Source organism: Kryptolebias marmoratus, linkage group LG18 (genome assembly GCF_001649575.2).
Source record: "Kryptolebias marmoratus isolate JLee-2015 linkage group LG18, ASM164957v2, whole genome shotgun sequence".
Taxonomy (NCBI): domain Eukaryota; kingdom Metazoa; phylum Chordata; class Actinopteri; order Cyprinodontiformes; family Rivulidae; genus Kryptolebias; species Kryptolebias marmoratus.
The window spans coordinates 1,356,310-1,370,935 of NC_051447.1; the positions used below are offsets into that span (position 1 = coordinate 1,356,310).

General features: G+C 37.6%; 1 protein-coding gene across 7 annotated transcripts in view; it reads right to left on the bottom strand.

Moving 5' to 3' along the window:
- The window catches only part of ect2 (epithelial cell transforming 2), an 86,116-nt gene extending 72,302 nt beyond the window's left edge, over nucleotides 1–13,814 (bottom strand). For 5 of the 7 annotated variants that reach the window (XR_005234437.1, XR_005234435.1, XM_037981296.1 and 2 more), the window contains exons 1-4: nucleotides 13,499–13,814; nucleotides 12,588–12,755; nucleotides 6,177–6,256; nucleotides 1,475–1,567 (exon numbers count right to left, since the gene is read on the bottom strand). Coding sequence is in view for 4 of the 7 variants with exons in the window: in XM_037981296.1 (XP_037837224.1) it covers nucleotides 1,475–1,567; nucleotides 6,177–6,256; nucleotides 12,588–12,723 (309 nt within the window). In the remaining 3 variants the exon portion in view is untranslated. The remainder of the gene's footprint in view (nucleotides 1–1,474; nucleotides 1,568–6,176; nucleotides 6,257–12,587; nucleotides 12,756–13,498) is intronic. The other 2 variants (XR_005234436.1, XM_017436889.2) reach the window with 1 other exon arrangement.
- Between the last annotated feature and the right edge of the window lie 812 nt (nucleotides 13,815–14,626).

The window sequence follows — 14,626 nt, forward strand, 5'->3', positions numbered from 1 at the left end:
CAGTTTAATTTTTTATGTTTGGAGTATACTGATCATGTTAGACTACTACAGTAGTTTTTAAACAATAAAAATAGCACATTAAAAGAAAGAAAATTTGGGTCTGAATTTTTATTTATTATCAGGTAGACAGTCTGCAAATGTCATGAAGTGACTTGTTTGGTAGTCAAGTGCAAATAACAGCACATGTAGTACTTGATCATTTAGTACATGTTTACTACTCCAGTATGGCTTTGTGTCTAGCAATGCCAATTATTGTGAAGATATTTTAATTAGCAAAGCTAAATCAAATACGATATAGCGCACTGCACAAAATTTGCTTTGTGTTCACATTATTATCAGACATACATTATATTTGATATGTGCAGCTGAATATTGTTATTGAGATAAATGAACAAATTTGTGAATATATTGTTCTAACAAAAAATAAACAAATAAAGAAAGAAATAAGAGCTAATTCAGTCTAGGTTTGAAAAAGTTTTCACTTCACCTACTTTTTGGACTAGCTTTTATATTAGCTAAAAGCAGTATCAAGTATCAAAACAGCAGAAAAAAAAATCTAACATTACTGTGTGAATACTGATTCAGCATTCATACAGTACCTGACTAGAGGATTTTGGCGTGTTGATTAGTGCAAAGACTAATAAGACTGTTATTCCAATGTGCAAAATATTAATTTGTGATTTAGTTGCAGTCCAGTCTTGTTGTGTTAGAACATTACATTTACCTATGCAGGGTTTACCCCAGTGTATTATAAGGCCGGCGGGCAGCCAGGCTTTCCCTGCCCCGCCGCCAGGCTAAGCTCTGCTTGTTTATTGTAATATACGTCATTTTTTATACATTTTCTTTTTATACCCCCACCACAAGGTCACCGAGCAAGGGTGCGGGCACCAACAGTGACGCAATTACGCTGTCCCCACCCTTGCTCGAAGGCCCCGCGCAGTGTTGCGTCATGCACCTCACAATTTTGCTAACTTCGTGCGGACCGCACACATTTATTTCAAAAGTGCCTTTTTGTAAAACCGTAGTTGTGTAAATATTTGACACAAATATCTTTCAATATCACATAATAAATAGCCATATTTTCAACTTTCCTGTCAACTTTAATCATTTTGTTTTACTAAAAGCCAGCGATCAGCAGGCAAATGGCCACCTACCACCGGGCTTAGCCTCTTTTCTGGGGGAAACCCTGCTATGTGAGAATGTAAGTCATATTAGTCAGAATTCCTTTAACTAGTTTTCCTGGAAGTCTGGAAACTTGCTTCAACATATGTGTATAGCTCTCTTTCAGTCCACAAACCAGATATCAGTGATTACATCAACTATTTTACAATATTCACCCACAAATGTGTTTAGCATCAGCAAATTAAACATGCAGAGTGATTAAATGAGAACCCAGTGTGAATTAAGGCTCATGCAGCAATTCCAAATTTTCACCAAGTGTCAGTCACACAGAAAGGCAGACACTGTACTGTACCATATTGACTATAGATTTTATCATCATTTTCTCCTCAGCACCCGCCTTGCCTTCTTTTATCTTTACCACGGGTACCTCCATTATTCTGATGGCCTGTAAAAACCAACCAGCAGGAAGTGGATATCAAAAACTGCTACTTGAAAGGGGGAAACATAAGAAAAGATGAAAAGATAGGAAGGTTGAGAGGAGTAGAAGGGGGGAAAAAAGAAAAAAAAAATCAATGAGAGCCTGGGACAAATATGTACAATTACTGCCATATGAGGACAAGACTTCAGGTTCTGGGTTTACGGAAGCAGCAAAAAGTAAGTGTAGAGAAGATGTGCAGGTTCTGTGTCCTTGCAATGGTTAAAGACAGTGGCTTCAAACAAGTATCACACTCCTGAGGGGGTGAGGAGAAAAGCAGAAATTTCTTTTAAAAATTAATATGAGGTTCAAAGCCCTCAGGAGGGAGCAGAGGAGAAAAAGGACAAACAGAAGGGAATGGTAAGGCTTTGTCTTTTCTTCCTTTTTCATTTTCTTAAGAAATGTTACATTTTTTCTGGATGTACGTTATTCTGCAGTTAATTGTATATGCAAAACACAGAAAAAAATATGTAAACAATACTCAAATTACAAGTTTCTAGGATTTGAACATAATGAAAGCCAACAAACAGTTTCTTTTTTTCCTTATTGTATTGACCTGATGCACTTATTTTTAAGGTAGACCTACATTAAACCAAAACTTCTCCACCATGAGCAGCCTTTTTGTTGCCAGGTAATGAACAAACGTGAAACTGGGAGTTTGGTCAAATAGATTTTTTAGTTTGCTCAAGCCAGTATCTCAATGGGCTGCAACTGTTGGTAACTAGTTCATGTATGTTCATGTATGAGGGACTCTCGAGACATTAGAAAGTGTTCCAAATTTCCGAGTGAATCACAGAGGCTGAGTCTTGTAGATTGAGTCATAGCAGGTGTTTTCAAGTCTTCTCAAGAATACTAGAGTTGTATTCTGACACTTGCAGGAAAGCTCTCCTCTAACAAAAGAAAAAAAAGAAAGAAAGAAAAAGAATCGAAGTCCAAAAACCACACAATGGTAAATAATTGAAAACTTGTCCAAATCTTAATTTTTAAAGTGTACTTGAGTGACAAAAATCATAGAAGCTTGGGTAGCTGACAAGGTGGGTCAAAGTGGACAGCAAAACAATCTGCATGCCCTAGTATACAGCTTTGCAAGCCATGCAGATGAAAATGAACTTTAAAAACTGGACATGCTGGGACAAGAGTCAGCTTCTCTAAGTCTAAGGTCATGGTTCTCAACCAGATAATGGTGGAATGCTCCCTCAAGGTCAGGGATGAGTCTGTCTCAGCCAGAGGAGTTAAAGCATCTGGGAGTCTTGTTCTGTGATGGTAGGACAAATCAGGAGATGGTTTGATGGATCAGGAGCTCATCCACAGCAATGAGGGCATTAGTGCAGTTATTTGTGGTTGAAGGAGGAGTTCAGCCGAAAGGCAAAGCTCTTGATTTTTTGGTTCATCTATACGTGTCAACCCTCACCTATTTTCATGAGGTGTGGATCATGAAATCGTCTTCTACATTGAAAGGAGTCAACTGAGGTTGACTTAGCATTTGATCAGGATGCCTCCTCCAGAACACCTCCCTCTGAAGGTTTTCCAGGCACATCCCACTGGAAGGAAACCCTGGTGCCGACATAGAACTCACTGGAGTGCTTACAAAGATAAATTTGTTTTTACCCTTTTGTTAAATAAAGAAAAACACAAAGGTCACTGAAATAAGTTGAAACTGACGAAAGTAATAGTAAGAAAAAAAAGAAAGAAAAATCAACAAATGAAAATCAGACATTGCTTTTGAATTTTTGTTCAACAGAATGAAAAAATTACACAAAAGAAATGGCCCTGATAAAGGAGGATACCTCTAGAAAAGACTGAAAATAATTTGAATGTAATTAGCAACACAGGTGTCTTCAGTGTTTTAATCAGCCACTTTGCCTTTTTAAAGGGTTAAAAGTAGTCACAGTGCTGTTTCGTATCATGGTGTGCACCACACCGAACATGGACCACAGAAAGCTGAGGACAGTTTTCTCAGGAGCTTAGAAAGAAAATTGAGCACCATGCTAAAGATAAAGAACACAAGAGAATAAATGTAAATTTATGACAAATTAAAGACACAGATGACACAAATGATAACCAAAGAGCTCTGAACAAGTTCAACAGAGATTCGAGGTGAACACCAAAGTCAAGGTACATCAGTGTCAGACTGCACAATCTGTTGCTGTTTGAGCCAAAGACGACAACTGAGGAAATCACCTGATTGCAGAGATTGCCTCAGAAGGATGGGCAACAAAATATTAAGTCAAGAGTACCATTCTTTTTGTCAAGGCCAGTTTGACTGTTTCATGTTTTTAATTTTAAATCAAGTAATCCAAAATTTAAAACCAATGAGTGATTTCCATTAGTTGATTTTTAGTCCATTTTTCAGAATTACTTTTGTCAGTTTCAAGTTATTTCAGTGACCTTTATAGCTTTTACTTTCATTAACAAAAGGATACAAACAAATTTGCCTACAACTGAATACCCTCACTGGTCAGGGACCACCTTGGGATTCACCAGGAGGAGCTAGAGAGTATCGCTGAGGAGGGAGATGTCTGGGTTCGTTTGTTTGTTTGTTTGTTTTGTTTGGAAGGAAGAAGGAATGAAGGAAAAAACATGGATGGATAAAACACAAATTTTCATAAACTTTCAAAACTCAAGTGAGACTGTGATGAAAAATGCAGTTTCTCACAATTTTGAGTCACCAACTAGTTTTTAACAGTTGCAGACTAGTGAGATACTATCTTTAGAAAGACTGAGTGCACTACACTAAAAAGGCTGCCAAGAGAAGAGCTGGATTAATATACTAAATGTTTCTTATAGCAAAGAAAACATCGGACCATCGTTGTAACATCAACCAACAGTCAAAGTAAATGTTGGACTAACTGGAAATTATGTAAATAAGACAACAACAATGCTGTATGCAGCACTACAAACAATTCTTAACACGCCCTTATTTCTTTATATTTTTCTTCCAGGAAGCCTGACTTTCTTGTTTTCTTTATTGTGGTGTTAATCAATAGTCCTCCAAGCTTTCTGAAAGTTTTTTAATTAGTTTTTTTTCCTTTTTAAGATTGGATGCTTCTGCACTAATTTTCACTTGAGAATGTAAGGAACAAAGATGAATTGGGTCCTGTATCAGGTCTTAGATGGATTTTTTTTTATTGCTTCTATTTCTAAAGATTATTTCATTTACAGATGATTTTACATTTAAATTTTAAGATACACTGTATGTCAACCACAGACATCTGAAAAATCAATAATTGGGAGAGGAAAAAAAACAATTTCATGCCTGTCAGACTGTATATTTTTATAATTTTTTATGATGCAGCTGATCTCATATGTATAAACTGCATGTCAAGCATCTGATAACAAAGTGCCTAAAACAGGCTACTTAAAACAGGGTTTCCCCCAGTGTATTATAAGCCTGGCAGACTGCTAGGCTTTCCCTCTCCCACCGCCAGGCTAAGCTCCGCTTGTTTATTGTAAAATACGTCATTTTTTATACACAGGTTAATTTTTCCACCCGCATCAAATTGTCGCGTTGATCACCGTGTGAGGGTGTGCACGCCAACAGTGATGCAATCGCGGTCGTGCACCTCCCAGTTTTGGTAATTTCACGCGTGTTGCGCGCCAGGCTACATTCAAAATGGACGATTTCGGTGCTCTAGCAGAGCTGGTTCACCTGTATTAGCATTTCTATGATTCCTCTATGAGAGATCACAAAGATAATTAACCGGTTCAGTTCGGAAGGAGATTACTGCTGCAGCTGATAAAAAGAAGTGTTTACAGACCACAACGTTTAGTTGAGCTGAAATTCAGCGGGCGGCTTTACAAGACCGAATACAGTAAGCATGTTTTGTACTTAGTGAAAATATGAATGTGACGCGTGCTAATTTAATCCTTGTTTAACAGTAAAATGATGCTATTAAATTCAGCATTAGATAAGTTTTGTTGTTACATGTAGTGATCCAACATGCAGCCTGTGCCACAAAAAACACAGTACAGTACAGCATCTGTCTATTTTTCAGAGTTCTCTGTTGTTATTCATTGGCCTTGACGAGAGACGTGTGTTGGTGCCTTGTTTGCACTTTTTCATTTATGTTAATTTAATTTATTTGTAAATGTGACTTAAATTAGGATTCAAATTAGGTGCTAACAATTTGTAGTTATTTTAATTGTATTTTTGTTTTAAAAAGTATTTCAAAAGTGCCTTTTTGTATAACTGTAGCTGTGTAACTATTTGACACAAATATCTTACAATATCACACAATAAATAGCCATATTTTCAATAACTTTTTTTTTACTAAATCACGGTCGGCCAGCGATTGGCCGGCGAACGGCCACCTACCACCGGGCTTAGCCTATTTTCTGGGGGAAACCCTGTAAAATGATCTCTTGGTTAAGTTTTACATTATGAGATAACACCTGTTTATTTCTCCAGTTTGTGCATCATTTTAAATCTTATGAGCCAAAATCCAAGGAAACTTTGAAATAGCTTCAGAATGTCTAAAGAAAAAAGCTTAAGAAAACATTCAAAAAACTTCAAAGAAAGTCTGTCTTCTTGAAAATTTAGAGGGCTACTGATCACAAAGTTAATAGCAGAATAATGTACCTGCAGTGCTTTGACCAGTGCTTCATTTCTGCCTGCTTCTCCCACCAGAACAACCCGGGTCTCCACTTTGGGCAGCCTTTCTGAGAGACAAGATATGGAGCAGAGTCAGAATTGTGGGGGTGGGGATAAAACAAAAAAGGCAAATGGAAAGAGCCCGTAACAGTGTTTACATCAAGACTAAATCTAATCACATCACACAACAAAACATTTGTTTAGAAAATTGAGTAAAAAACAAAACTGTGTACAGCATAATAATAATAATAATAATAATAATAATAATAATAATAATAACAACAACAACAACAGATGCACAGAATTTATACAAATAAATGTGTCTGAAAAAAAAAACCTATGGGTATTTCCTTTAAAGTCAAACTAAGATTTTCTGCTTAGTCAATCACAATCACATTTATTTTGCCAAATGTACAGGGACCTGTACACAAGACTTTTTTCCTGGTTACAGTGCAAAAGAAGAAACCACATTATAAAAAGGAGAGTGCAGTGGGGGAAAGGAATAATTTATTTTTTTCTTTTTGTGTGTGTCTGCTGGTTTTTGATTGGACGGCACAGAACCTTCGGCCAGATTGCAGTTTTTTGTTTTTTTTTAAACGGTTGTGTGTCAGGTGACTTGGGTCCTATGCTATTTTCCAGGCCCGTCTCATGACCTTGGCATTGTGCAGATCTATCATCAGCTGTTATTGTTTTCCAGTCAATTTACTACCCAGTTTAACATTAAAATGTGATGGTCGATGTTTTGTGTGGGCAATGGAGCCTGGGTAAAAAAACTGAAATAGAGGAGGTTAGGACACTCTCTATGGTGGCTCTTTAAAACTGGGCACAAACATCAGTAAAGATGCTTTAGCTTTTTAAGCACTCCAAGTGCACGCATCCTCCTGCAAGCCTTCTTAATAAACTTGTTTCAGTGTTCTACCCATTTCAGGTCCTTGGTGATGGAGATGCCCAGGAACACAGCAGAGTCTATCTCCTTTAGAGCAGTGCTGTTATCGATAAGAGGAGAGCGCAGAAGTCAATCAACCCAGTTTTTGTTTTGCTGGTGTCTAACTACAGGATATTTTCTGTACACCACACTGTCAGCTCTAAAAAACAGTTCCTGTAGACTGTCTAATCATTGCTGGTAATGAGGCCCTGGATGGTAATGGTGTATTTCACAAGCTTTACAGAGGGGTCACTGGACTGAAGATCTTTGGTGTACAGAGCAAACAAACACAGAGAGAGTACACATCCCTGTGGTGCCTGTATTAGTGGTGATGGGGACAGAGAGGGGAGTACCACACCGTACCTGTTGAGACCTATAGGTGAGCAAGGCTGTAATAAGCTTGCAGATGGAATAAGGGACTCAAAGTTAATGAAGTTTAGTCTGCAGGTGGAATGAAATGATTGTATTGAAGGCAGAATTAAAGTCTAGAAAAGAGACTATCACTGCAGTTCTCCTTGTCTAGGTGCACCATCCAGAAGATTATGAGGGCTGAAATTCATAGCATAGTTCACATTTCAATGTTGTCTTAGTCATGGGTGCCTGATTATATGATAAAAACGGCCAAGCAGAACTGAAGCACATGTGTAAACATAAGGGCAAGCAATGGTATCATTCACAGTATATGCTTAGATGGTGTAATGAATATTGAAATACGCAACGTGGAAGACAGGTTCAGATCCTGTTGAGGTTGTTTATCTTCAATTGTTTGTATTAAACAAACTGTGGCAAAATGTCATGATTTATTTGATCATGAAAGCAGACGTAGACACTTACTCAACTTTTAGTTTTAGCCGACATTTAGTCCAAGTCCAAAATAATAATCTACAACGATTCAGGTTGATACCAAAAAGATCAGCATAAAGGAAATTATATTACCACTTTTAAATCAACTTTTGGGTAACTTGCATTCCTTAATATCATGATCTCAATATTCTTTCTCTATTCTATTTGAATAATAGATAGAAAAAGTTTTAAAGCTTAAAAAAATTACTGTTTGTCCTCATCTCAAGAACTGAAAGTTGTCTAATTTGCAAGCTAGTGGCTACCAGTGTGCTAGCGGGGTAGAGTAAAATGTAGTGTTTTTTTGTTTTTTTTTATTGTTTTTTGTTTTGTTTTGGAACCAAGAAAGTAAAATTAGAAACAATAAACACTGCTTGTTTTATCTTATAACTGGAAGTGATAACATGCTATAGATCAAAAAATGGGGGAGCAAAAATATAGGCTACAACTGCTATCCCTGCTCCTTTGTCCAGGTGTTTATAGTCATAGCTCTGCCTGACACTACAATATTTTTCTGCCATCATAAGTCAGTCAGTGCCACACATTTATGTGTTGATTAAATGCTGACATTTTACTTTTTAAATTTGATCACAAACAATAATTATTCAAGGATGAGAGTCAATTTAATCATTACATCTGAAAAGACTTTTAGGCACAGTCATTTTATTTTTAAATAAAAATCTTCCCATATGATCTAAACTGTTTAACTCCTATAAGTTTCTGTCCAAAAAAATTGTTGAAAAATATGTTAGGCTTGAATACATTTATAAACAATTTCCTCTTGCTTGTGCCACCAAATCTTTGCAGTTAGACTGCAGGAAGAAATAATGTTAAGAAAGATGATAATGTACAATGAGTTGTCCACATTTTTCACATTTTGTCTGAATTTGTGGAAATGTCCAAAGGTTACTAATTTGAATTTGTTAGTATCTCTGTACACCAGAGCCATTTCATAAATAACAAATTGGATTCAATCATTGAAGTGATTTGCACATTTTGGGTAAAAGTCAGAGATAAATAAAACTCTGTATTGTAGAGTTTCAATAAAAGTCTGAGATCTTTAAGTCCCAACTTAAACAGCAGCAGGTAGCTGCCTCTTTTCTCTTGTGAGCCAAACAAAGCCCTTAATGACCCTCAGGTGAGAAGGTGTGAGATTAATCTGAATGTGAATTCAGATTAATTAAAGCATTCATGCAGTTTAAGAGCTTGGAACTCCACACTCTCTAGTTTTGATTTGAGGAAGCTCCCGGATGGGAAGCCAAGCTTCTTTAACTACAAAAAAAAAAAAAAAAAAAGTCTGGTTGGTTGAGAGTTTTTTTATTTTAAGATTATTATTCATAATGGATCACAAACTATCTGACAGGCAGATCCCAGTATGTGTGAAAGAGGGCCTGGAGGTCTGACACAGCAGTACTGGAACGCCACTAGGTGTTTTCACTGGTCCTGTTCACCGTGTACAATTGAGTCCCGTCACATGCAAAATTTTGCAGATGACACTGCTGTTGTGGGTTGTATCAAGAGTGGTCAGGAGGAGTACAGGAAACTAATCTTTGACTTTACCACATCAACTGCGCCTGAACACCACCAAGCTTAGAGAGATGGTGTTGGACTTCAGAAGGCCAAGGCCTCACCTGAAGCCTGTGACCACTAAAGGCATCTGTGTGGACCGTGTAAAGACCTACAAATACAGTGCAGTTGGGTAATAAACTGGACTGGACTGCCAACACTAACATTTTGTGCAGGAGAGGACAACACTAACTGTACTTCCTCAGAAGTAAAAATGCTGCTGCATATGCTCTATCAGATTGTTGTGGTAAGTTCCTTTCTTCCTCCTAAGCGTGCTAAAGAGGCAGCTTAAAAAAAGGACGCCTCACAACGAGACAAACTGGTGAGGTTGGTGGGCTCTATTGTGGGAACAGAGCTGGACAGCCTGATGTGTTGCTGAGCCGGCTCCTGTTACTCATAGACAATCACATCATCATCTCCAGACAGCGGAGCAGTTTCAGCAACAGACTGTCACTGCCCTGCTCCACAGACAGACAGACAAAATCATTTCTGACCCATGCCAAACTTTAAACCTACTACAACAGTTCTCTGATGTAATTTTGTTAAATCAGACTTTCTTTTTTAGTCTGAGTTTTTACATGAAAAGGAGCATTCCACAAGTCATTTGACTTTTATTCTGCTCAAAATACACTAAGCTAACAAATAATGTAAATAATAAATATAATAATGTTGCTTGCCCCAAGGCTTCTTTCATAAACGACAGCAGGTTGTAGCCTATTAATGGAAAGAGATAAGGACAATGCTGCCATAATTAGGACAGGAGAAGAATATTCATTTTTTTATTGCAGAAATCTGATAATTATAAATCAGAATAAACCTGCTGCTGTTTAAGTCAAAACAAAAAGATCTTAAGGTGTTAACTCCACAGTCAGGAGGTTTATTTAGCTCTGACACTGACCTAGAACAGACTAATGTGCAAATCACTTCACAGATCAAATAAAATATGTTAATAGATATTATCTGATAAGCAGAGGTACTAACAAATTAAATCTAATATTAACTATTTAAGGTCATTTTAGCAAATTCAAACAAAATATAAAAAACTTAAACAGCATTTTGGACATCATCAACTTGATACAGTTCTATGTATATAGTGTTGCACAATTTTTTGTTCGTTGTGTTTTTAATCAGTTGAAGGTTCTTTGTCTTGCACAACAGGGAATTTTTTTTTTAAATCTAATGATACAGGAAATTAGCAAGGCTATAGGCCTTCATATAAGATTGAATGATGAAGGCCCAGTTTACACAAAACTGTTTTTAAGTGAAAACAGAACAATTTGTTGCATTTCATCTGTATGTCTACAAGACAACAGTGATCAGCTTCTCTGACACCGAAAACTTTTACATGCAGGTCTCCAGTTTTCTCAAATGCTCTTTATTGTTTCAAGAGAAAACACAATTTTCCTGAAGGCAAAAGTGTTCGCACATGCACACTACGGCTGCAATTAGTCAGTAGTTTTTCTGTACATGCATGACTAGATCAACAACAGTAACAATGGTGGATCTTTTTAGATTTATAATTTAAAGTAATGTGTAGCAACAAGGCAACCTCATCTTCAGCCCAAACAAATGTTTGTGTCTTCAGATGTAACCAATTTTATGCTTAAGACTGAAGTGTCTGAATTTATGCACGTGTTGCTGAGGTACAAAAGTTACAGCACCAGATAGTGACCTGGGGTCTCATTTATAAAAGACTGCGTAGGATTCATACTAAAAGTGTGCATACGCCAAAAGGCTAAAATGGTGTATGCCAAAAAAATGTCAGATTCATAAAACCGTGCACATGCACACCAGCAAGCAACTTCCCTTTATAAATCACAGCTGTACCTAAAAGTTGGCCCAAAAGGACCCATCTCAGGTTCTGCCCTCCACACGCCCACATTCAACCAAAAATGATCAATGCAAAGCACCTCATGAATGTGAAGGTGGATTTAAATGAGCCAGCTGATCAATGTTTTTTTATGGTTAACAATGGCAATCACGGAGAAACAAGCAAAGAAACAAAATTTCATCAAGGAAGAAATTGATGTGCCGGTGAATGAGGTGGAGAAGAGAAAAAATATAATTTTTTGGAGCCACAGTAGCGGCGTTACAAATAAAAGGAAAAGATGTGAGCAGCAATACGTCGTTCCCACTGTTAATTCAGAGAGTGGGACAAAGAGGACCCGGGTCAAGGTGAAGAAAAAGTGGTCAGATTTTAGGGTGGAGGCAAAAAAGCAACTAACCGGCCTCCGCCAGTGCATGTCAACTACAGGTGGGGGTTAGGGCATACCCGAACTGACACCATTTAAAAGAAGGATGGCCGGTGTCGTGCTGAAATGGGATGGTCTGCCAAAAGCTGATCTGGCGAGCACGGGTATGAGCGGTATTAAAGCGTGCCTCTTCTGCACTCTGGGGCTTTGGAAAGGGGATTAGGAGGCAGCATCTGAGGGGGTAGCCACTGTCCCCTTATGGGTTAGACTGTGGTACACATCACCCTGGTGATCATCCAGGGAGAAGAATGTGATGGAGAGAAAACTTATGGCTCACCAGCAGAAGCATAAATAATCCTGCTGTTTTGAAAGCTTATGATAAAGTCGATCTAAGATTAAAGTTTGATTATGGAGTGAAACTAAATTTCTGAGAGGAATCATGATGCAGTGTAACTTCAATTCCCCACTTCACCATCTGTCGCCAACTTTTCTTGTCTCCAAAATGAGCGTACGCATGGGTCAGAGTTGGTGTGTTTGGCGGGTTTATTTGTGTTGGTGGGTTTTGCTTCTTACTGACAATTAACAACATGCTTAACTTGCTCATGAGCAATTTATGAGCTAAGCCTCCTTTGCCATGGTGATCTAGTTGCTCAAACAGATCCTCCTTTGTGATACTGAAAACTCTGATTTTCAGCTCAACATAGCTCGTGAAGCAGGAAATTTTGTTATGTAGTACACCTCACAGACCCTGAAACAGTGTTGACCTTTTCATATCAAGTGTTCTACACACACACCAACAACTTGTTTTAGGTTATTTGACAACTTGAAGAGAAAGTAAAAAAGAATGAAGAGAATGTAAACTGCTTGCAGACTCACCATCCCCATGCTCGCAGGTCATGCCCAGAAAAGCATGGTCTCTTGTGGTTTCAACAATCCTGGAATCATAGACCGAAGAATCCACAAGCAGACTCCGAGCCATCCCTAAAGTCACCATGCTGCTGTCAGCCATCATCGGGGTAGGAAGCCAAGGATTCTCCAAACTTTCTAAAGTTACAGTTGAATAACAGATTCAATTAATTTAGACAGAAAGGGGAGAAAAGGACAATATGAAAAAAGTGTCAACATTTCCAATATTAAGCTTTGAAAAAAATAAAATAAAACAAATCTGTTTATGTCAGCCACTCATTAACCTTTCATGTCAAGAGTTTTAAACTAATATCATCGTACACTGACAAAGATCACAGTTACAGCCGTTTTGGTTACCATTATGCTCGATCTCATGCAATATTGTGAGGTCTCACAGAATCTGTCAGAGCTCAGACTGTGTTGAGGATGACTGTCAGCCACTACCACAACAAATATTAACTCAATATATGTGAGACTAACTTTAGTTAGAGAGATTTTTGATTTGACTAAGGTCAATTACCTTTGGCAGTCATCTAAAATCGGGTTGACTCCTAAAGTTAATCAGTTGCAGCTGAACTTTCAATGATTGCTTTCAGTTTAAAAAAAATCCGTCCTGTGGTTCATGAGCTATTATGCTAACAAAGACACACAGAGAGACGAGCCAAAACAACATCGCCTTTAGCCTTCGGCGACGGGCGATAAATATCTTAATTTGTTGATCATCAAAAGCGTAACAAAGTAGAAGAAACCAACTTAGAGGTAACAGGAGAAATAGCGTGGCACACTATGTCGTTAACGTTAGCCACTTTCACTGAAACCTGACTAAACGTCATTTATAAACAACTTTTAATACGTATTGTGGTTTTTTAACTCTAACTTACCGGCGTACTTAATCCCCAGATATATTAGATGAAGTAGCAAAATAAAAATAAAAAGTTAGCGATGGTTAACTGGCCGCTGAACCTGTTAACTTCAATAAACTCACTAGCTAACTTAGATAGCTGCAGAGCTAAAACAGCGATACAGTTAAGTCCACACTCTTTAAGAAAATCTGCTACACTCGTCCGATAAACCAAAAGGTTTCGCATCACCGCATGGTGCTCTTACTGTAAAAGAACAGACCAATAGACAATTTTCTGATTGATGACAAATGACGACTTCAGAGCCGCCCGATGCTGGGTGGTTGTCGGTCTGCTGTTGGAGCTCAATTCAAAAAGCAAGGCAAACAACAGAGCTGCGCGCTGATTGGGTGAGAGTGACGGAATGTCTGCCGCTTCCGCCTTCTGAGGCTGCTGATTGGTCCGTTTATTCAAATCACGACGCGAAGGAGACAGTCCTGTTACATTAAGGTACTGTCGGAAAATTCTCCCATTCAGTTTCGTACCATTGCTTAGGCACAGTTTTGAAAACAGAGCGTCATTTTTTCCAAACATTGGACAGTTATCACAATCACACACCCAGTTAGCAGAACATACTAGAATTTTCCAAAATGAAACACTAGTAAAAAATTATATACTATTTTCTAAAAACTTTATTTTTTGCCATATAAAACATACATTGTTTAAATAACCAGATATTTTTTCTTTTATTCGTTTACAAACTGGTAGACTAAACTTTTAACACTTTTAGCAACTTTACTTTCTTCACGATTCTGCACCAAGTATAATCTCTTTACTTAGCTAGCCAAAAATCTCATTGACATCAAAAGCTACAGCTTCATTTGCAAGGCATTGTGGGAAGAACTTCGTTTTAAAAACTTTATTTATACAAATAAAACTTACAAATATACAAATGATGAACAATGAGAAAAATACCCCGGCAACTCCCCGGCATTTGGGGAGTTGCAACAAAAATTATTATATAAAGATTAAAGTATCCAATCTTATATAAAGAGCACATATTTAAAGTTTTACCTGCTTTTTGTTTTGTGGATGCTAGATGGTTTAAAAATGCTGTTTGGTTTCATTCATAAAACTTTGGGAAAAGGGGTTTAGAATTGGATAGTTAGG